This window comes from Tubulanus polymorphus, chromosome 4 (assembly GCF_964204645.1).
Source record: "Tubulanus polymorphus chromosome 4, tnTubPoly1.2, whole genome shotgun sequence".
In the NCBI taxonomy this organism is placed as follows: domain Eukaryota; kingdom Metazoa; phylum Nemertea; class Palaeonemertea; order Tubulaniformes; family Tubulanidae; genus Tubulanus; species Tubulanus polymorphus.
In genome coordinates, this window is record NC_134028.1 from 6817931 (window position 1) to 6842465 (window position 24535).

The 24535-nt window shown below is 38.8% G+C and overlaps 3 protein-coding genes across 3 annotated transcripts; 2 read left to right on the forward strand and 1 right to left on the reverse strand.

The window, feature by feature from the left end:
• Positions 1–406: 406 nt before the first annotated feature.
• Positions 407–3603, forward strand: LOC141903677 (uncharacterized). The gene is made up of 4 exons (XM_074791906.1): positions 407–482; positions 1835–1926; positions 2575–2773; positions 2858–3603. Exons 1-4 carry the CDS (start codon positions 480–482, stop codon positions 2981–2983), a joined length of 420 nt encoding a protein of 139 aa, XP_074648007.1. The 5' UTR covers positions 407–479; the 3' UTR covers positions 2984–3603.
• Positions 3604–3685: 82 nt separating this feature from the next.
• LOC141903676 (globin-like) lies at positions 3686–5990 on the forward strand. The gene is made up of 4 exons (XM_074791905.1): positions 3686–3750; positions 4052–4210; positions 4955–5183; positions 5685–5990. Exons 2-4 carry the CDS (start codon positions 4062–4064, stop codon positions 5844–5846), a joined length of 540 nt encoding a protein of 179 aa, XP_074648006.1. The 5' UTR covers positions 3686–3750; positions 4052–4061; the 3' UTR covers positions 5847–5990.
• A 1550-nt stretch (positions 5991–7540) lies between these two features.
• Positions 7541–24325, reverse strand: LOC141903183 (cell division cycle and apoptosis regulator protein 1-like). The gene is made up of 20 exons (XM_074791214.1): positions 24260–24325; positions 23416–23516; positions 22579–22775; positions 22069–22238; positions 21723–21837; positions 21120–21270; positions 17708–18002; positions 16672–16897; positions 15990–16270; positions 15162–15378; positions 14081–14170; positions 13508–13627; positions 13313–13423; positions 12501–12692; positions 12083–12430; positions 11880–11951; positions 11345–11533; positions 10543–10708; positions 9724–9969; positions 7541–9254 (listed from the first exon to the last, which is right to left on the reverse strand). Exons 2-20 carry the CDS (start codon positions 23465–23467, stop codon positions 9016–9018), a joined length of 3477 nt encoding a protein of 1158 aa, XP_074647315.1. The 5' UTR covers positions 23468–23516; positions 24260–24325; the 3' UTR covers positions 7541–9015.
• Positions 24326–24535: the final 210 nt, after the last annotated feature.

Below are 24535 nucleotides of genomic sequence, written 5' to 3' on the forward strand. Positions count from 1 at the left end.
CAATATTACCACATGCTATCGCCTTGATGGAAAAAATATATCCAGGGATTTTAGATAATGGTCAACACGGTACCAGTAATTTCGAAACAATAGGCTTATAGTTTGAGATTTTTCCGTAGAATTAACCCCGAGTGCCCACCCAGTCCCAAAAGTTTCGTTAGAATAATATCGGACATTCTGGAGATGATTATGAAGATTTATGGCTATGTATGACAGATGTAGCATAAAACAAAACTGGTAGAATGATCTTTCTTCGAAATATAAAAATAATTGTTAGCTCGAACGCAGTAAACGGATGAGCCAAATCAACAGTCAAGGACTGGCGTACGTGCTGAGCTCGGCGTATTCGAAACAGGGTGGGCTGTGACGTCATACTCTCAAAAACACATAAATATCGGCGGAGCGATATCAGACGCCGGAGAATATCACTGACTTTTGCCGATCTAACACATTGCTGATTATCTTGTCTATTCTTCGTCATGGTAGGTTTTTCATTTATTTCAATATCGCTTTGTTTTCATTTCATTTCATTTCTTGAATTTTCTCAGCCATGCCTTGTTTAAGGTGAATATTCGTATACCAACATCATTTGCGTTAGTTTTTCATTGAAAACAGACTATATGCTTGCGATTTATATCTATATATACAATCGCAGTAATTTGATAAAACGACGATTGTGTTTGTTAGAATAGTGAATTAGATTCATCTTGTGGTTGAAAAAGAACGGACAGTTAACTATATCATAAGGATCGGTAGAAGGTCGCGTTGGCGAGTAAATATATTAGTTTATCTTGAGGTCGTGTTCCTGATACATTGCAGAACACTGATAAACAGTTACGATGAATAGAATTCTTAAGATATTTCTGTAGTCGATTTTTTAGTATAGCCGGACATTGTGTCATTAAAATCCGTAAAACTTGACCTATCCAATTATCGAGGGAGACCTTTAGGATGTGTTCAGAAATTTTGAAATCACTTAGCGACTTTTTCTCGCCCTGAAAATTTACAACAAATGTTATAGGGAAGGCTCCAGTTACCAGGCGCCATTTTGCGGTGGACCCGCGGGTCCCGCATATTGTTGGACAGATTTTAACAGTTTTTTACACTAAAAACCTTTGCGCGATTTATTGTTGCCAATCTCCCGTTCGGTACAAAAATTAAAGTTATGATTCGTTAGAAAGGTGACGATCTCTTTTTCCTGATGGTATTTATTTCATTTGCTGCACAGTTACAGTTTTGAGATAATAAGTCACTTTTAGGAAGGTGCTTCAAGAAATGCGCGCGCGAATGGTTGACGGTCGATTTTCTGCATGTCATATATTCAAAGCTTCACGGCAATTTTCAAAATTTAAGGATACGGTGGTGTCCTTATTTTGTTTGTAAAAAAAAAGATTGTAAAAATATTCTTAAATTAGGATTTGCTCTATCAATTTGTCCCCGAGAAGCCTCCGAACAGGCGATGGTATTGGTGAACGCAAAGCTTCTCGTAATTCGCAAATTCGACCAGAATTCGTTTCTCATTTCAACCTGTACAGTGTCGCTTGTATTAGGAAAAATGGCGAATCATGTTCTTCGTAAAGTGCTAATTGGTTGTTGGTTTCAATTGATGTAAGGTGTATTGGCAATTAGTCGATGCTAATTTGAAGCTTATTTCCCTGCATAGAATATTCATATAATTTTTCCGTGATGTTTAATAAATCTACAGAATTATTCGTATTGCATCATATTCTAATGCGGCTGAGAAAATTTTTTCTAAAACTATTTTTCATTTTCCGAATACTCTCATCTTTCAGTTTGAAAAAGAAACTCTTATCTGTATGTGTCTAATTTCTAGGGTCTCACCGGAGATGAAATCGCTGCTGTGAAAAGTACGTTCAAAACGTTTGAAACTGATCTGGAGGGATCTGGAACTATTTTCTATGTCGAGTAAGTTTCGTTTTAACGAACAAAATTCTGAAACCGTGTACTTGTGAGAGTTCAAAAAGGTCGAGGATGCAGACGACACCCCTATCAAATCCAAGTTCCGTATTTCTAGTTCCGATTTTTTTTTTCACAGTCCCGAAATTTCATAAATATTTAGCCTTAATATGTCCAGAAAACACTTCGAATTTTATCAAATTACGAATAAAACATTCAAGCAATTTCAAGGATTTAGAAATGCTTGTTTACCGTCGGCGCTCGGCGGATACGGCGCAAGGCATATAGTTCCGCTCGTAACAACGAGCACGGGCTCCTGTTACTTTTTTCCCGTGGGCTTTTGAAAAAACAATGGTATTTTAGCACTTTTTCCATCCGCAAAAAAATATGGCAGCAGTCCGCAGCACAAAGATTCAGCTTAAATTCTCTCATGTGCCTTAGAAACGGTATGCACTCGGGTGAAATTTCAAAATTTTCTAAATCCTTGTTTTGGCTGTATGGATATACTTAACTTGCCTTTTTCAGTAAGGACATGCCCTTTCAATATTTCTTCGTGCGCCTGTCAAAGTCTGCTCCTGGATCCACCCCTGGCCTCTCAAAACTCCCTAGCGTCGCCCCTGAAAAGTCATCCTTTACGAAAATGATCTTTTTACGCAGATTCTTCGAAAAGAACCCGCAACATAAAGCCTTGTTCAAGTCTGCTGATCCGAATAATGCGCAGTTCAAACACCAGGCAAAGATGACCATGAAAAAGATTGGCGAACTGGTTGCCGCTCTCGATGGTGGCTTGGACGCAAAACTGAAAGATTTAGGTGTATTCCACAAAGGAAAAAACATCTCACCCGCTCAGTTTGCTGTACGTCACTCTGCTGTACAACGAGATTATCAATGACGATTTCATTTCGCCTTAGTTAATAACGTTTCATATTTCCAATTCTAGACATGTGAAGGACCGATGAAGTACACTCTGTCAAAGGTACTCGGAGCCAAGTACGACGCTACGGCCCAGTCTGGTTGGGACAAAGTTCTGAAAACCATTATCGCCGGCGTTTCAAAAGAATTATAAACGTTTCGATTCACAATATCTATATATGCATGTTTTGTGATATGATCTGAACAGATATAACGGAACTAGTAACCGCAGGAAAAGAATGATTAATGGATTTTATAACATGTCTGTGGACACTTTGACACAAGAGGGGATTAATGGGGACGGACCATTCTCCATCCCTTTCAAAAATTCGAATGTGCCATCCAAAAAGGTCAAGAAACCTATTATTGCCAGAAAACAAAACTAAATTTATCATGATTAGGGCAAGAAAGGCTAATTTTGGTCCTAATTTTTCTTCGGGAAGGCCACCAGAAGCCTATACCAATCTTCGTCCTTGCAGCCCCCACATCTGTCCTTCCTCTCAAATTAAGCTCCCGTTCCAATTTCCAGGTCCAATCCTTCGAATAATCCTATACATCCGCCCTTGATAATTATGCAACGATATATTTCGTCACAAGAGCTTATATAGTGATAATTACGTATGTCTTCCATTTTGACGCCAGTGGTTTTTCCTTTATATATTATATACTCTCGTTATCGCTTTATGAATGAACTGACTAATTATATAGTTGTAAAACCTGTTTTTATTACTACCAATAAAAGACATACACGTCTTGCTGTCTAAATTTTTCGTACTTATCGCGAAAGCGCGCGTTCTATTCATTCAATTGTTATATGGTCACAGTGGAAAAGTTCAAGAAGATGAAGTGCTATGGAACAGTGTAGAAAACTCGTACACCCAACATCCGCATTTTTCTTCCCGTGGAAAACTTAACAAGCCAGTAAAATGCAAAATATTGCCGGTTACCTGGAAGAAAATCGCCCACTCGTCGAATTAAACATCACCTACAGTTTCAAAGCCCCAAAAAGTTGGATGCTTCATAATGATAATAAAACATATATAAGATATATGCATTTTAAACTGTCATATTTCAATTTCACGCATTATATTGGCATTTAATCTATTAATTGTGTATGCATATAGTATCGAACAAACGTTGAAGGACTAGTCTTTGTGACGTATGTCCCAATTCACTCACCTATTATCTCGTCAACTCATTTAACCTAATGCCTTCAATATAGTATCGCTAGTATGGGAGCAATCTGGAGTTATTTTTTCGGTGATTTGGATACAGTCGACCCGGCCACCGGATTAACACAACGACAAAAAAACGCTATCAAAAACTCGTGGGATTTGGTAGCAGAAGATGCCAAAGGAAATGGTATTGTCTTTTATATGAGGTATACATACGTATATATATATATATATATATATATATATGTATATATATATATATATATATATATATATATATATATATATATATATATATATATATATATATATATATATATATATATATATATATATATATATATATATATATATATATATATATATATATATATATATTTCTCAATATATTTTGATATGCACGTATATATAAATCCGTTCATGTCCCTTGGAGTAATCTCCAAAGTATAGAACGAAATGTTTGCTTTCACCATTCGACTATCAACATAGCCTACAGGCCAGCAGTACAAGCCAATTTATGAATTTAGCATAAGTCTGTGCAGCAACCTGGAAATATTTTCTGGATTGATTAGTTCTTTTGAATACAAAGAATGCAAAAGAGAATTTATTATCACTCAATGGGCAGAATAAGATCCTAAATCGGTACTATTTATCTCGGTAAACCGGTTATTTGATAGTTTGTAAGCAAATTTCTATCCTTTATACTACGTAAAAGAAAATGACTTTAGCGCATTTTGTTCAAATTAAGGGAGTTTCAAGCACCTTTATAATCATTTTCCAATTTTTAAGGAATCAAGAAGTCGTAGGGACCCTGTGCACTATGACGTTTGGTCCAACAAGCTTGGAAATTGAGAAATTCGTTTCATTTTCTTGTAAGAAAAAAACAACGTCTAGAGCTTCCTCTTGCGTTGATGAAGTACTATATATGGCTTACTATTCTATTTTCAAAGGTTATTCGATGAATATCCCGATTACCAGAAATTATTCCCGAAAGGGATTTCTAACAAAACCAAAGAAGAATTACCGGGGTCCATTCGTATGAAAGCCCAGGCTGCAAAAACGATGATGGCGTTGAATAACTACGTTGCTAATCTCAACGACCCGGCGGTATTGGTTGTCATGCTGAAAGATCTAGCCCGGTCACATCTAGCTTTTGGAGTTGGTAAAGAACATTTCACGGTGGGTTTTGTGGATCTCATAGGGCCAACTAGATTCACGGTCGCCTCCCGTATTTTTTTATATCGCGGATATCTGGGGCCCGTTTCACAGAAAAACTTGGGCTGAGAAAATATTGATACCTTGCGTCTCATTTCTGCTGAGCTTATATGTTCACCCGGCGACCGCCTATCGGCCCTGTACGTTACTTTAAAAATGGTGATCAATTTTACCATAACACTCCCGACAGCTGTAGAAATGAACTGATGATAAATCTATTGCAATTTACAAAAATGATCCGATCGATTAGGAGAAACAAGATATCATTTTTAAGCCAAGGGTTTAAGTCGTTAACACAAGGCTGGAACATAAAGGCTGTAAAATGGCCTTCTGCGTGCAGTCATTTTCTGAATAACCATTGCCTTGGAATCGGCCCAAATCTATTGATATCGCAGAATAACTAAACAACGATTCGATATAAATGTATAAGTTTAACAAACGATTTTCTTAAACTTTTTTGTGTAGAACGTAAAATCACCGCTGATGTGGGCATTAGAAACGGCACTAGGAGCGGAGAGATTTAATGAATTTACGCAGAACGCTTGGAGTTCAGTAATTGACGTCATCATCTCGGTCGTCTGTCAAACTGTTGATGATATTGAAGCTGGAAAAGAATCCGACGAGTAGCCTCGGACACGGGACAGTCTGATCAGTTCCTCCAAGTACATCTGTCGGCCGATTAGGGTGGAACTCGGGCCAATTGTTAATATATGCTTCGTTCCATCACCAATTAAGTTTCTACTGAGACCTTCATAGATTCCATGAATAAATATTTCGACGAAAAATGAATATTCGAATCTTACCTATACGTAGGGAATTAAAGATTACGCAATTCATTTTCTGAAAGACATTTTGTTTTGTTACGTTTGATTTAAAAGGGAGAAATGTTTCTGTTCGAATAAGCGACGATTTGATTCCTTTTTTTGCTAATTTGTTTCAATACGCGACATGTCTACACGATATTGTATGTACAAAACTAATACGCCATGCAAAATTTACCATTTCGCTAGGTACAACATATCCTGTGTAATGGGAACTAATGCATGGTAATTTTCGTTGTACGAGCCTGAACGAACACAAAAGCGGTAATTGTCGCCTAAGGCGTTTTTTATTTTTATCTTACTTTACTCGAATCAGCCACCACGAGAATATCCCTATAATTAACACACATATGTATGCCTATTGAAATAAGGCGCATGCATAAAATAAGCTGAATTGGTTTATGATAAATGAAATAATCATGTTTGGAGAAAGGGTACTTTCAACACGAGGCAGATAATTTTCAGCAAAAAGGCTCTTCAGGATTTCATCTACATTTCCTGGAAACTACATCTCAATGCAGTAAATTTTCTAGAAAAGCACTTTGCATCAGGACTTCATTTATTGCTTGGAGATACACTAAAAAGTAGTTCATTTTTGATAGTTTTCTGGGGGGACACCCTTTCGTTTGTCATGGATTATGCCCTTTTTTATTAAGTTGCGTGCTACGCTGAACAGTGGTCCCTGGATCCACCTCTGGTACTATCCGGTGCTAGGTAAACATACAAGATTTACTTGGGCACGTTTTTTTAAAAATCTCCATTCAATCCTCCGTCGCCTCAGGCTCTATTATACCTAGGGAGCCAGTCCGGTTACACCAAGATTATATTGACAGCACCTTCTGTTACCAGTTGCACCAGCTGGGTATCTTGTTCATTGAGAATCTTAGTGTCGGTGGTATATATCACAACCCCTGTTGCGGAATACGCGGAATACGGGGCGTTTAAAAATTCCTTTAAATTCACCTCTAATTATATCATCATCACTCGGTTCTATCTGAACCGATTTTAATAAATAAACCATCATTATAAACCATCATCGATCTTTCTTGTTCTTAATGTTGTGTTTATTTGTTCATTATATCTAACCTTCTTACATTTTTCTTCGTCACTTCAGCGAGCGTATATCATATGGTAGAAACTGGTCTTATAGGTCAACTCCCTTATGCCTAATTAGGAAAACGTTTTCAAATTTTGCTTTTCATTTTTTTGCTTTTAGAATTTTCAGGTCATTGGTTTGGCCAAATATTTTGTCAACTTCTGCTGTATGTTTAAGGGTTAACCCTATGAATTCTATCTTAATATGAATTTATGGAAAGATTGAATCCTAAATCGATTTATACGAGTCCAATCCTCTTCGTAAATCTGGGTACGATTGTATAGGACAGGATCACCATGCATGTTGATCAATGATGACTTGACTCTCCGACCACCATAGATGTTGAAACCAACAGAAATTCTTAAGAAATTTAATGATATATTTTTCATCATTTTACATTTCAATTCAATTGACAAGTCTTTCACGAGATAAAACACTTTTTCTCCTAAATGAGAACTATACCTATCATAGGTATATACTACGTGGTTTTATCAAAACGAAGAAATCTTAATTATAAGTTCGATACATGTAAATAATCTTCGTTCATCTTGTCAAAAATGCGTTTAGGCCCTACATGTTAAGTGATTAATCTATTTACAGCACTCTTAGAATTTTACGAGTATCTATCTTGATAAATCTTCTATTTCCATGATTCAAAACTCGCCATCCGGTCGACTCAGAGTGGTGAAATATCTATACAAATGCTGCCACAAATTATATGGTCAAGAAAACTATCGAATCGTTTACGGACCCTGAAAATCATTCCGGACTTCTGTCATAACCAAGAGTATACTTTGAAAACCATTTCAACAAACATCGGGATATGATTGGGCCCTGATTTGAGCCGAGTCTACCGCATGCCGCAGTAAACGACTCGATTATAAGAACAACCCTGAGACAATGTCCGTACGTCAGTACTGCGTGTGCCTTGTGCGGGATATGAACACTTCTACCACAGGCCACTAATGGATTTTCAACCTCTACTAAAATGCTGCTTTTTCACTAACAGTCCATTTGATGATCGATGCACATGGTTCCCACAGTTACATGAATCAAAATCTCCCAAGTTTTTCCCAAGTATTTCATGGGTGACTTTTCAATTTTCCCAAATTGAAAATGAACAGATACCATCATGCTACAGTCAACATTTTAGTGGTGACTGGTTGATAAAGGTGATTCTCAAAGGAAATCGCTGAAGAAAGTCGCCCTTGGCATTTGCAATACCCGAGATCAAAAATTCATAAATGAATTTTTGCCGAAATGTAAATGGATTTCCCAAATATTTCCCTGATTTGAGGAAAATTTTTTCAAATTCCCAAATATATCCAAACTCAGAATTATTATTTCATAATTCCCAATTTCCCCGTTCTGTGGGAACCATGAATGAGAGTACGCATCCAAAATGCGCCGCGCTTCAACTGATTCTCTTCGCGCGGCATTTTCTTAATAATTTCAAACTTTGCACCATCATCGCTCGAACAAAGACGCGGCTATATGTTAAAACTACCACGGTAAAAGCTTACACGTTCTACACGCTACTGGAAAAACGAAATGATTAAAACAACTATATACACGATATATATGTACATATACAGAACACCGAGAGCATTTTTTTTTGTCGAGTAAATGCAGCGCCCCCGGTTTTTCGTTTTCGACATCTCATTTCGTGATATCTACGAATTCGCGCGAGACTATATTCAACGCAGAACGTAAAAAACAGCGCGACCTAAAACCGGGATGTAACGATTTATCGCGCGTAACGAACCAAAATTTCGACCCAAATATGAGAAATCAATTTAGTCCGCATTGTAGATAAATCATCGGTCGTAAACAAACTATCGCCGCGTAAATCTTCGAATCGTCGTCGTAGCCAAATCATCTACGAGTCTCCGTTCGACTTTTTCGGCGGCGAACTCGGAATCGTTTTTTCGATATTCTTCGCCAATTGTAAAAGTTGCTCGCGCGATTTTTCGAGACACGAACGATATTTGCCCTGATTCGATTCGGCCGTTTCCGACTGTTTGCGTTGGTCGCGTAGCTGTTTCTTCAAGTCTTGCAATTCGTTGTTCGCTTTTTTGCCCGATTCCTCACTCAATGCGTAGTTTGAATTCAAAACGGCTGAAACATCGAAAAACATCGGAGGATAATTCAAATGTTTATCCGTACAAGTTCTCGTGATTGATAATAGACTCAAATATGCTTCATTTTTCAATAATTTAAGCCCACAGCATCCTGACTCCCATCTGCTAAGCGTGCAATCAATTAACGCAGTCAAATATGTAAGACATAAATGGAAACTGTTTGATTTTACGCGTGATCTAGCAATCTCAACAAATTTCCCTGACTTATAGCTTTCTATACAAAATTACCCAACTCTTTTTAAAGAAAAGAAATTTCCCTGACTTTTCCCGATTTCCAAGTAAGTGACCACTGTGTAATTTAACAGTTAAAATCAACAGAGTCTATTTTCAAACCTCATTGAACACCGTAGTCTTAATGTTAACCTAAATCGACAGAACTGGCTGCAGATTTACAAAATTCAACCGTATAATTTTCAAACTATTCTATTCGAAATATCGGAACTTACTTAAATCGTTCTTCGCTTCTTTGAGTTTTGTTTCCAATTCGATACGAATGTTTTCACTTTTCTCGAGTTTCGATATCAGGCTACTAATATCGACCATCGCTCCTTTATAACTGATTAGATTCGCGTTGTTTTCGGGCACCGACGATTCCTGAGGTTCGGTTTTTATCTTCTTCAACCGCGTCGAAGACCGAGGTACGACATTCGTCGAGCTCGAACCCACCATGTCATGAAGTATGGGTCGGTTACCTAGCGATAGTATTCAATTCATAAATAGCATGTTCAAATTTCAAATTTTCTTCCATTATGTGAATGTATACTTCAATCCAGACATGCCGACTTATCAATTACCACATCAAGGACATTGAATAGACAATTTCCAGGGGATAAGGAAGAATGAAGAATCAGAATTATTTCTAGAGGGATGGTAGTAATTGGTTCAGGGACAGCAATAGTTTTTCAATAGCATAAAAAAAACACTATCAGGGACAGCGAGGCATTTTCAGGGATTGTCCCTGACAATTAGGGACAGTTGAAGCTCTGTCAATCTGCATTATCGCCGTTCCATCCCTGAGCTCCCTCATCTGCCTACGGACTGCCTTGTCTCTACAGTAACCCTTTATCATTTTTTTTAGCTGAGCTTTGAGAAAAAACAGTTGAAGGTTAAGTAGCTTGAAAATTGATGAAAGACCCAGGAGTCATGAGAGACAAGGGGTCATTTCAACGACATATTTAAAGTTTCATTAGATGGTCAAACACAATACTGACGATACTTTTAACGAAAGCATAAGTGATTCAGTGAAAGGACCCCTCGTCAGTTACCTAAAGCTAAGAGTTCATCGTCCGATTTCTTATCGTCGACGTCCATTTTCTCCACGGTCTGTTCGCTTCTTTCCGAAGTGTTTTCGCTTTTTTCCACCGGGCGATCGGTCAATCGTCGATATGAAATCGTATCTCGTATGACAACTTTTTGAACGAGTTTTCGAACCTAGAACAAAAGTGTAACGACACACAGTCAATATCACGACCCTCTTATGTCAGAAATATGGGGGTCTAGGGTCTAAAATACTGGTGAATTAAATCCATCTTACGAACAAAATGCTTTAAAATGCACACAGAGGATTGGGAAGTAGTAAAGAAATCAGGGAAGTTTTCGCCCATCTATGGCTGAACAATTAGGAACTAGGAACAGTTAGGGATGACTCCCGATGCCCAATACTTCAGCTCTGGCGTTACGTAGCTCTATACAGCTTTGATAACCTTTGAGTACGGGTTAAATCTGGACGAATTTGGAATAACCAAAAACGTTGGTTCACGTGTGAAACTAAATTCCAAAACAGGAAAGTTTCCAGGGCTGTACATAGCAGGATTCAGTTGCCCCCACAGAAATTTTGGAAAAGAGCCATTTTTGCAAACATTATTGTTATATCCAATGGGAGTTTAATGTAGGATCCTTCACTTGACTGAATAGCATTTTGTTATATGCTAAATAGAGTTCTTGTTAGGGCATTTAAGAACAATCGTTTTAACGGTTTTTGATTTAGGTAACTGCCTGTTTACGGGTTCCCCCCGACATTCAAATGCCAGTCCAGGTTTCTTAAATTACGGATACGTGTGTTCTTACCTGAGCGCGTGATAAATGCAATCCTAGCGTATGAATAATCTCTTCGACATCTTTCTCCAGTATATAACCCGTGTGGGTCGTATCGAAATAAACAAACGACAACAGCAGAGCCGGATCGACAGTCGACAGTTTCTGTTTGTCTTTTCGACTGCGTCGTTCGCGACTGCTCGTCGATCGACTATCGTCACCCTGCCGACAAAAAAAAAACTAAACGGATGAAACAAGATCTCATAAGAAGAATTTTAATACTACTGTACAGGGTGGCCACTATCTGCCAATTTATAAATTCCCATGATTTTTCCATGTGTTCCACAAAATTCTCTGAGCAAATCAGAGGAATTTCTTTGTTTAAAATGTTATTATCTATTCATTTTTATGAATCACGTATTGATCAATTAACAGTAACACGTGGTCAATAACGATCCAAATTCCCTGAATTTTTTGCTCCCCTGAGTTTTCCAGGTTTTCCAGGTCAGTGGCCATCCCTGTAACAGCACCGATATAACGTTTTTTAAAAAATGTTCATGACATTTACCTCGGCATCGCTGGCTTCTCTTTCATCGAAATCCTCCTTATCATCATGCTTCGTCCGCTTCGCTTCGGGTTCCTGTAAAAATTAACGCACGTTTTGCTAAGTTTTTTTAGGATTACCCGAATATACCAGTAGTAGGAAAATATCGATATTGAAATATGCAAGAATGGACTCCGTACGGAGCACCTAAATATAAACACACTCACCTTCACGTCAGAACTTTCTTTCTCGTTCTTCTCGGGCTTCTCTTCGCTTTTACTTCGATCCTCCTCGCTGTCATCCTTCTTACTTTCATCGCTCTTCTTTCCCTCCTTTGCGGCCTCATTTTCCGAATCTTTTTTGTCGGCGACTTTCTTCTCATCCTTTTCCGTCCGTTTCTCGTCTTTGTTGCTGCTTTCTTTATCTGAGTCTTTCCTCTTATCGCCGGCGTCTTTCTCCTTGCCGTCGCGTTTGTCGTCTTCTTTTTTCTCCGGCGCGACGACCAACGCTTTGTAAATGCGAAATCCGGCATCTCGCATCAGCATCTCGTTGAAAAGCTCGGCGAATAACGAAACCTGCGAATGAAAGGGTTGGTTTTACAAAATAGAAATTTCTATAGAAATAGCGTCGAGAGATCGAACAAACCTCAAAGGAATGTTCCTTGGTATCCTCGGGTCTGTAGTCGAGTAGAACGCTTAACGACATCACCGTACAATCGAATCGTCCATTTTTAGCCGTACCAGACGGATGTACGATTATATGCGGAGTGTCGGGTAGTTGATATCGACGTTCTTTGATTGCACGGTCTTTTTCTTCGCGTTTTCTTTTATCTTCGTCCTATTATTAATATATCACATATCACTGCGTTATTTATAGGTTGTAGATATACGGAGTTGTGACCTATAGATTGAAGTCTTCGAGTTCAACTGCTTTAGACCGATCAGTCTTCGTACACTGAATCATTGATGTACTACCGCAATATTCTCCTCTGTAGCTGCTTGTTAAACACTTTTGAGTATATGTTTTTGATGCCGTAAATCCGTTATAATAATAACGTATACATGGTACATAGTATGCGTTGTATAAGGGGTTCTGTGTGAGTAGATGTGCACTATGTCACCAATATAAGCGTTTCAACATAACCATTACAATTGTGAATTTTAGAGTTTATTTTGTAATTGGATATATTTCATAACTCTTTTATATCTGAAAAACTAAGATAATTATCTTTGAGAGGATGTGCACTACATCATCAATATATTGGGGCTTGACTGGTCAGTGGTAAATTCCATTCAATTATCGATATACCGGTATTCAAATCCAAAAAAACTTCATTGATCCTTAATATCATATAACTATATGATACATTATTTGTCGAGAATATCGGGCAATATGTGTATTATTTTTCAAGGGGTCAATAAACTTTCAAGTTAGTTTTCTTGTTCTGTTTAGCGTACCTCTCTTTTCCTTTTTTCATCATCATCGTCTTTTGTTTTGCCGTCTTTCTCTTTAGATTTGTCGTCTTTAGCAGTCGTTTCGCCAGTTTTCTCTGGGGTTGCGTCCGACGACTAATGACGAAAACATGACAAAATAATATCAATACAAACCAACAATTTTAACCTTAACCTATTGTTTATCAGCGCTGTACTCACTTCATTGCCATCTTTTTCTTGTTCAGTTTTTAAAGCTTTCGTCAATCTTGCCATAAGCTGCGACTTCAAACCTTTCGAATTGACACCGCGTGCTTCCAATTCGCGTCGCATATCCGCCACCTACAACACAACGGCAATACATCATACCTCTCTTCTCTGGCCCCGGTTTCATCGCAAACATACAAGACCGATCTTGTGTCTTATGATGATGGGCGCTAGGGAGTTACATAATGTCTAGAAAAATTGAAATCTAAAATGCTAAATTATCAAAATCTGAAGAATTTGATTCTAATCAGGTCAGTCTTACGGTTGCAAATGTGTCTATGATAGATACATGTACGTACGAATCAAATTATTAAGAAAAGCCATTGAAGCATCTTCAAAAGTTTTAAAAATATTTACTGGATTCTGTCTACAGATGGACAGACGGATAAAAAGTGAACGTAGTAGTATGCTGGGACTAATGTCTTGTGGGCTAAAAATGTCTAAAAACTTGAAAAGATGGATAAAAACCTAAAACGATAAATGATGAACGTTGATAATAGTTACGGAAGCGATTGAACTAACACAAACCTTTATCATTTTAGGGTCAAGCTGCGAGTAATGCGTAGGCTCCTTTTTCTCACCATCAGCCAGTGCTTCACCGCCTTCTTCTTCGTCTTCCTGTCATAAAAACAAATACAGAAACACGACATGAGATTTTCATTCGGTTTCGCAAAGCAAAGTAGCCGCAGTTAACAGACAGAAGATATCTAGCCACATGTACATCGAAGTGAACTTCTGGGAATACAGACGGCTTCCAGTTCAACCGGAAGCATTTTTTTTTAATTACTGATTTTAGGCCTTCCCAAAATCTTAACTCTGTATTTTGTAAGGTTAAACCAAATGAGCAGTTGGTCACTAAAATCAGCCACACGCTATCGAAACACCAGCTGTATAAGTTGTGCTGTATACAGATTGAAAATAAAGACTTAACAAGTTATCGTATTTTTCCGGCCAATAAGCTGATTTTATAGCCTCAAATTTTTACCCCAAAATATCACGATCGGCTCATACAATCTGACCTAAAAAATCACTTCCCGATCTACGTCAATTGAACGCTATAAAAGATCATCAAAATCAAGTGGAGCGATCTATATTAATTTGAGGTCATTATTTACTACCAATAATCTATTTTGAACTACATGCATTTTGTTACTTTGTTTGTTTCATCACCTCAGAGTGGCAATGTGTCTGCTAAAGTCAAATTGACAATAAATATGGCTAGATATCTCTGTACAGATCTAAATGAGTCTAGTTTGTCGAATGCCATTCACAGCTCCACCGTTTATCATCCCTATTAGAGCATTTCGCTTGTTGTACGGTTTGCGTGTGTTTATAGGGACATACCTTGCCAATGATCTGAAATGAAGAAATGATCGTTTGGGGGGCGCCCCGGGGCGGGGGAATGGTTGGGTGGGTTGCGTGCCTCAAACTTAGTGGTATCGGGGCTGGAATTTAGGGCGCTAGGAACCAAACACGCCTCTAGTCCTTACACAGCCCACCCGTATCTAGGTATAAAATGAAGAAATTATACGGTTTAGAAGCCTGGATTTATAGATATATATATATATGATTTGCAGTGAATGAAAAAAGAAAAAGATTTGTTTAGTGCCTGAGATCCTTCTTCTTGCGCCGGTTCAGTCGCGCTGCTGGTCGGTCTATCTAGCAGAGCTTTGTACGAGTTTTGCAACCGTTCCCAATCTAACTGGGTCGGATTGCAGTTCCAAACGTCTGGCAAGAAAATGGCGACGGTCTCGACCCTGGACGGAATCAGCCGGCCCTTGTGGGTCTCCTCGGGACGCAGGTAACAAATGTCGACGAAGCGATACCTGTTGGAAAAGGGTCAGGAGAAATTGCGTCGTTAGATACAAAAAAACTATACACGTACACTACACGAACGACAAATCGAGAGAAATAACGAACGAAAATTTTTTTTTTATCGACAAAAGCGAGCGAGATAGTTTTAATCGGAGAATTAAAAGAAAAAAAAACACGAAACATTATTGCATGGTTTATCATATAATCTTCGGTATGCTATTTCCTCGTAGTTGTTAAAAATGCCAAAATGTTCGGGGGGCTTGGTTAGAGAGAAAAAACTGAGTCTAGTAAAAAAAAAAAAAAACGAATATCTGAAAAGGAGAATCGCCGACTGAATGATCAAACGACTACTTTCGTTCATTTGTCGCGTGCGTTCCAAAATATTCGGGTTGAAATTTATAATTCGATTCCTCAGCTCGTTGCATACCGGTTCACATATCTGTGTATATGTACGTAAATTCATCGTGTACGAGTAAAATTAGAAAATATCTTTTTTTTGACGGATCTTAATATTCCTTCCGATTGAAGAAAGCGAATTGAGAATTTTTTTCTCATGATATTCACGAAGATAAAAACCGTATCGGTTTCGTTAAAGCGATCGAAGAAGAGGACGGTTACCTACCATTGAGTACACGAGCTTAAATCGACGCCGGTCAAAGCTTTCGTCGTTCGGATTGCCGTTTTGATGAGCACTTGAGGATTGTCTTTCGGATTCTGTCCGTCCAAACTCGGCGACCACGCGCCGCCGATCGCGATTGGCTCCGACTTGCCCTTCAAGCCGACGAGAAAGTTCAAAAGTCTCGCCGGGTGTTGGAATGAATCTTTTACGTCTTGCGAGTCCTCGGCGAGGGCGCAGGATTTGTGATAGAGCTCCTCCAACGGAGGGTGGCTGAGTAACATCACCTGCACAAAGAAACTTAAGTTATCAAATTTTTTGCCATGAGTTATAAATTACTAGGATTCATTCACACTAGCGATTTGAAGAAACAGAAACTCCACCCCAAGGGGTGCCCCTGGTGGAAGAAGAATCCAAAAAATGGCTCTGTAACTTTATAGGCCTAGGTCCATAGAACATTCACAACAAATTTGGAATTGATCTGATTAAAACTGTAGGACTAGTAGCGATTTGAAGAAATAGAAACTCCACCCCCAGGGGTTAATTAATAAATAAAGTTCAAGTTCAAGGTCCGAGGCAAGAAGGCAGAAAAATGATTTCATTTTTGCCCCAGTTCGTCAAAAAATTCTCGAGTTCGAGGCCGCGTCCGAGTAAGGTGGAGAGGTTTACTCGATAAATCGAAACTAACCTTAGCGGAGTAAAGATGATCAGAATCGCTTGGTTCGAGTACGGCGTTGTTCGACTCGAGGGGTTCGACGTCTTTGTGCATGACGTGGAACGAACAATGTCGCTCGAGCGCGAACGGTCGATGCATCGGAAACGCGTCGGTCCACGAGAACGTGCAGTTGAAGAAATCGCTCGGCACGTACATGTTCGTGTAACGAGATTTCAACGCGATGACGTTTGCTTCTGTGCTGAAAGTAGAAGATACATAATACAACCCGGGCTGCCTACAGTTCAGTCATTCCTGGATATAATACAAGTAGTTTTTGAAGAGTTTTAACCCTTTCAGTGCTGGCTAATTAATACCCTATAGTGCTGAAGAAAATTTGAAAATTCTGAAAAATTCCACCCAAGTGTGTTGAATAACGGGAATAGCACTATAGTGCGTCTACACCCTGGCGCGCTATATCGTTAGTTACTAATATTTCACTATGTTTGACAGGTGCTGTCATCTTTCAAGAGGGATAATTAGTAATTACTAATTAAATCAATACACCTCAGTGCGGTGTACTAGCAAAATCCATCACTGATTCGTACACCGCACTGCAGTGTAGACGCACTGAAAGGGTTAAAGGGGAAAGTTTCAAATTTCGAGGAAGTATTTGCATTGCGTTTATATCCCAATTACAGCAGACTCCCTCCTGAATCGGTACTGTTTATCTCGGTAAACTGTTAATTCCCTGGATTTGTAAGCAAACCTTAATCCTATACACTAATAAACTTGGTTTCTAATTCAGTAACCTTCTAATTGGGTAAAAAAAATCCTGGTTCGAACTGTACTGATCTGATTTAGGCGTAGTTTACTGTACAATTACAAACCAGACAAAAATTTGTTATTGCCTATTTTATAAAATTGAAGGAATTTTGGGCAATTTGTTCAAATCAAGGAGTTTCAAGAAACTTTAAAAGCATTTTCTGTCACGAAGGAGATTTCAACGAATCAAGGAGTCGTAGGGTATCCAAAGGGTTTCAATATGAAACTTGCCAGAAATATCACTGACCTGTCTAAAGATAATTTCGGGATTTGAACCATATATCGCGGAACAACTCTCGTCCGGCGAGAAGTTCGAATCGGACTGCGAGGACGCGGCGATCGCGATCGTTTGCGAGGCGACCGCGATCGTTTACGCGGCGACGGTCGGCGTTCTTCTCGACGGTCGCGCACTCCTCCGCGATCCCGACGTTCCCGGTGATTGTCGCCGCGATCGATACGCTCCGATCGACCTCCACCGGCGCCGGCGCGACCTCCAGCGCCACCACCACCACTTCGACTTTCTTGATTCGAACGCAGTAAACCTTAAAAATAAGCATATCAATTCTCCTCAGTAAGTGACAATTCCTTTAACACCCATTTTTAAGCTTTTTCACAAAACTGGTCCAGACCAAAACTACTTTAAAACTAACTTTAGTTTAACTATATCATGACCCATGCCCCATAGTTGTGGGTTAGAGTTAACTCAAAGTTAAAATCAGTTCATTTTTAATGAATTAACTCTTGAGTCAAATCTTCACTTAGAACTACTGTGGAACTGGATAAAGTTTTACAAAAAAAATTTCAACCCAAACTTCATGTTTAGTTCATATGAGGGAAACAACTTTTACGTAACACCTAATACACGGGAAAATCACTGATTAATCACTGATGAAACACTATGTGTATATGATAAATAGAGAATCCCAAACTAAAACAAGAGCCCCAAGGGGCACAATGGCCAGCCTGTCAGATTTGCTTTTTATAAATGATGTAATCTGTGGGTTATATTTATCAATATACACTCCCTGCTCAATATCATTTACATAGTAAAATCGTGTGTTAACACAGACAGCAGGAACGAATGTAATATAGAAATACGAAGTTATTGTATTGTTCAACGCCCCTGGTGGCCATATACAAAAACCAATGAGCTTGAAACTCACCAAGATCATAGACCATGTCATGAGCTACAACTTTCCAATTGATTGAGTTAGCAAAATATGCATAGGTACGAATGTAATATAGAAATACTAAGTTATTGTATTGTTCAACGCCCCCTGGTGGCCATAAACAAAAACCAATGAGCTTGAAACTCATCTCGATCATAGAACATGTCATGAGCTACAACTTTCCAATTGATTATAGTACCAAAATATGCTTAAGTATCAATTATGATGTGGAAAAACTTTTTTTCCACCTACGAATGAGTACTGATGACCCCAAGATGGCAGCCAAGTGCGTCATAATTGCCTGGTCAAAAATACCCTCTCGGATATAAAAGATCCCTTTCCAAAGAATACCCATTACAAATTGCAATGAAACATGGCACACCATTAGAAAGCTACAGTACTCAGAATTCAGGCCAAAATTGACATTTTTGGGAACAAAAAAGGTTACAGTACGGCCATCTTGAGTCCGATCGACCCAATTTTTCTCATGCCGATGGGCCCTTGGGGGATACAAATATATACGAATGATCAAGGTTATTGATAAAAGTGTCTTCAAAATTTCCCTCGAAAACTTCAAAAATATGTAAAAAGTGCTGATTTTGGCGAACAACAATGGCTGCCAGTCGGCCATCTTGAATCTGACAGGGCCAGTTTTTGGCCTGAAGATGTGTCTAGGGTAGATACACATATAAACCAAATATCAAGACATTACCTTGAAGCGTCTTCAAAACTTTGGAACTCTCACGAACTATCTAGATGGTTATCTCTCGACCTAAATAGCTTCAAGAGCCATCTCAAAACAACTTTGTTCCATGCAGCATACCATTAACTCTCGGAAAGCGAATTGTATTTAACATTTTTTTGGCAGAATAAAATTTGATTGAATTTGCAATTCGGGCACATGGCTAATTAGCATATCAAGGTCATACACCTGATTTGGTAAAAACCTTTTTTTCGCGAACCTTGCGCAATTGTCAAGGATGAATTTTCTGTAGAGCAAATAAAAATTCCTCCCAAACACCAAATCAACTAAAGATTTCATAGAAATCGATCTTGAAATACAATTTTAAATCTTAAAATAAAACCCGGAAGTAAAACAGTAGACGATACCGCGGGTTCGCGTGAACACCTGATTTCTGTAAACGAAATGTTGGTTGTGACAAAATTGTTCAGACGGTTTTAGGTGGTAATAAGTAGGCTACGGAAACGTAACGACCATGGTCGACTTATTCGATGAAATCAGGCCTATGTGATATCCAAATTTTGACTTTTTTATTCTCCAGACCTCCCTGATATAGAAATAAAAAATTTTGGTGGTACGAAAGTGCAATCACAGCGCCGACGGGGTCAGAGATCGGCGGAGTGAAAATTGAGGTGGACGAACACGAAGAAGTAGGCTATTGCGCTACTTGAATCACGAAAACCCCTGGAGCGGCCCCCGACGCTTTTCGTTGATTAAGTAATAAAAATATCATGCAATGGGTTTTCACAATCTACCGCTGGTATTTACCGGATTTTAATATCACTCCAAAATTCAAAGAAACCTCGAAATATCGAACTGGAATACTTCCGGTAGATATCCGCGGCTGCCCAACCGGGAAACTTATTAGTTTCAATAGATATTGATAGGATCCATCATCTTCACCCGTCAAGGGATTCGAACCCACTAAGCTAAAGCCATGCCAGAATCGGGTCGGGCTAATCACAGCGCTTGTAACAAACCACATTAGGCTTCTGTGGAATTTCCCAGTAAATGGGTCAATCAGCGAACACGTAGCGAACGCGGAAGTATTGTCGCGTCTTGATACATAAAGTCATGCGCAAAAGCGCCAGTAATGAAATCGCGATAATTCACGTGAACAGCTGCTGATATTTTCAGATAAACCAATCACAGGGAAGACACAACTTCCTGATTGGCTGATAAAAATTGAAATTTTCCCGATTTAACTTTCGTGAAAAATGCAGAAAACATTTTTATGAGACCCTATTTCAAAATTCTGCTTGCTACGATTCCGAGAATGGATTACGCTTAAATACGTGATTTGTTCGAATATGCCCTCACTTGGCAAGCAAAAGAGCCTTTTGTGTGGAAACCATGTCATTTAAATTTGCTCCATTTGTATAGTAATAGGCTCAGCCTACGGCTGGCCTAATAATGAGAACGACGAAGTCCAAAAAGTTTTCTTTGTGTTTATCAATTCGACATTTCAACTTTACGGACTCCGATCTTTTTCATTCTGTTTTAGTGTGGGATTCAGTATATGCTTCCGATTGTTTTCCAGCGCCGCGTGCGTTTACGAGAAACAGTTTCGGGGACAACTTTTCGTAGATCGAACGCGTTTCTGTTTTCGTGTTTCCCCGCATCAGGCTTTCGATCCCTATCCATCTTATCTCCGATGGAATAAAGCGGACTAAGATTGCCGCTCGAGGACTGATTTAACCGATACAACGGAATACGGACTGAATCGATTCAATGAATGAATTACTCACCAGGAGCAGGTTGTGGAGTTTGAGCCATCAACGGCGGAATAGTGCCGATCACTTGCTGCATAGGATTCGACGTAATGATATTCTGATTCATCGGCTGACTGGATAAATTCTGCGACGGCATCATATTTTTGATATTCGGCGGATTTATATTCTGTAATAGGAACCGAATGAATACAGAGCAAAAATTTAAGTAGATAATAGACTATAGACAGTGGAATCGACCGCAGTAACACACTCTTAACCCTTTCAGTGCGTCTACACCGCAGTGCGGTGTATAAATCAGTGATCGATATTGCTAGTACACCGCAATGCGGTGTATTGATGTAATTAGTAATTATCTCTCGTGAAAAATGGCAGCAGCAGTCAAACATAGTGAAATACTAGTAACTAACGATACATTGCGCCGCGGTGTAGACGCACTATAGTGGTATTCCCGTTATTCAACACACTAGGGTGGAATTTTAAAAAAATTTTCAAATTATCTCCAGCACTGTATGGTATTAATTAGTCAGCACTGAAAGGGTTAAATTCTACTATTACTACTAGAGTGAAACTATTCGGTATTTGAGAATCATTTTGAGTTACAGTTGAAAATCTAATTACCTGCGTAGGTAAAACTTGTATGCGCACGGCGTTCCATTTAAACGGCATGTTCGGGTTATACGTTGCTTCCACTAAAACCCGGTCACCGACCTTCGGTTGAACTCCTTTCACACAACTAAAATCATCCGAAATTTGATTTTAAATCTTTTTAGCAGCGCTATGGGACAGTCACAATATCATAATTCTAAAATCTATCATTCGAAGTACTCATTTGTAGAGTAAAACCATGGATAAATTGGATCGGTGTCAGATTTTTATCCAAAAGCTTCTCAAAATCGCCAATAATCTCCCAGTCCCAAAACATCCAACTGACTTACTGTTTACAGGTTTGATACTAATTTCGTACCTTGTCTGGAAAAATACTTCTTCGTCGACGAAACCGAAGTTATCGTGCAGTTTCGTAACAATACTGGTGAAGGCGCGTTGTTTTTGAGGGGGCGTCGGTTCTCTGGTCATCATCCGTGGAGCCGGATAACTGACCGTTCCGACCTGACTCGTCGGAATGCCTAAACCGGGCTGAAATTTCAGAAAACAATTCTCTAAGTCGTACGAAATACCAACGTTTTGAAACTAAGGAATCAAATTTTTTCGTAGTTTGACGTGTGTAACATTCAAATCTTTCCAAAGCCTAGAATTGGCCACAGAAAAACCCATAAATTTCTAAAATTGAAGGGCCAAAAATCTATAAAGAATTTTTGTAGACAAGGAGTTAACAGCAGTACGGTAACTGGACTGTGCTCACCATTAGATATTTACACAAAATATAGGTTGGTCTAAACCCTGTTATGCCTGATAGAAAGTTTTCAACATCAGGTTACTATAAATAGCGAACGGTTTAAATCTTTGAGACACTTACTTGCATCTGAGCCATTTGATTGACAGCCGCTAATTGCTGTTGCGTTTGGGCGGCAGCGTATTGTTGTTGCATGGTCATCGTTGTTTGCTGGTTGGCTCCGAGGCTGTAAACGCTGGCTACACCGGGCTGTCCGATATTTAACGACGACTGCCCCGCTATACTTGTATTTGTGACCATCGGCGTATTCGATACAGGAACTGTAATCAATAAATACACGCATCTAAATCAATGAACAAAAACGTAAAATCGATTCTTACCGTAATAAGTAAAGCGAGATGTATAGGTCTAGTGCTTAACCCTTTCAGTGCGCCTACACCACAGTGCAGTGTATAAATCAGTGATTTTGCCAGTACACCGCAATGCGGTGTATTGATGTAATTAGTAATTGGTAATTATCCCTCTTGAAAAATGACAGCACCCGTCAAACATAGAAATATTAGAAACTAACGATACACTGCGCCGCGGTGTAGACGCATTATAGTGGTATTCCCGTTATTCAACACACTAGGGTGGAATTTTTAAAAATTTCAAATTATCTCCAGCACTATAGGGTATTAATTAGTCAGCACTGAAGAACAAACATTTTGAAGAACAAGCTTTGGCTACAAGTGCAAAGTAACTTTATCAGGTACTCATTCACACGATGAAGCTACTATACATTGACTAGCAGACGGCAAGCTCATACTTCGAATAAATAAATCAACCTTTTAAGTAGGCCTACTAGCCATATCGCTTTACTTATTCTACACCAGATCAGAAGTTAAAAGGTAAACATGTTTTTATGGAGAATGAAAAATCATCTTGAGATAGTTGACAAAATGACAGGGGCGGGCTTACCTGATGAAACCGACCTTGCCCACGGCGGATTTTTACCCCCGAACGATGCCATCCTCGACGGTGCGATTGATCTATCTTCTAATCAGATGCGAACATAGAACCTATAGCGTTAAAAGTAAGAAGTGACCTGTCAACGATATTGTATGGCTTGTGATTGGCTAATTCGCCTGGCGCATGAGAGTTGTTGAAGTAAGAGATGGACAGACAGAGAAAATTGAGTGAATAGATAGAGCCCCATTTGAACCCTGGTAGTGTCTTTAAGGCGCTTGAATTCTGCCGAAAGGTTTTAACAGCATACAGCAGCGTGTGTTATCACAATGGCGCTAATCCTAAATTTACCATAAAATGAATCCTAACCAACCCAAATTCACCCTCTCCCCCACAATTCTCCTGCTATCCTAATCATCAACCTAACCCTAATTAACACCCTATTTTATCATTCATCATCCTGGTAACCAGCCTCAATCAACAGCGTCCAGTTCCACAGTTAAGATTGAACTCATTGAAAATGAATTGATTGTAACTCAAGAGTTAACACTGATTATTCTGCTGGTAGTGGTACAGAATAAAATTGTCATTTATCTGGCTAAATATATCTATGTGAAATGTGATTAACCGAATCCGTCTATTATATATTCACTGGCACTGCCTCTAAATTTGAGTCTAATTTGAATTTGATTGCCCTCTGCCTGGCCATTGATTGATTGAGATTGAGAATCTGGGTCGCATCCAGTATCACAAAAATTGAAAATATACAAACTTGGGCAGCAGAGACTTCTTGTATGATTCATAGAGAAAAGCTCAGGTCTATAGCGAAATATATTAGATACAAATTAAACCGAACCTTCCATCAATAATAAACGATATTTAAGGCTGGAATTCTCGTGCGCGAAAACGCAAAATTATTACAAAACCCGGAAATGATTTTTTTTCCGATCGGGACACGACGGAACATTTTCATTTTTCGACAAATGAATCATAATTTTGAAAACTTGACAAAAAAACTATCTCTAATTTTTCTACGACTCTTTCAGCTAAGAATGGGGATTATTTTGATCGTCGGATATCGAATGAATTTGATTATTTTTATTTCGATTATATACATTTGTTCCGCGGATGA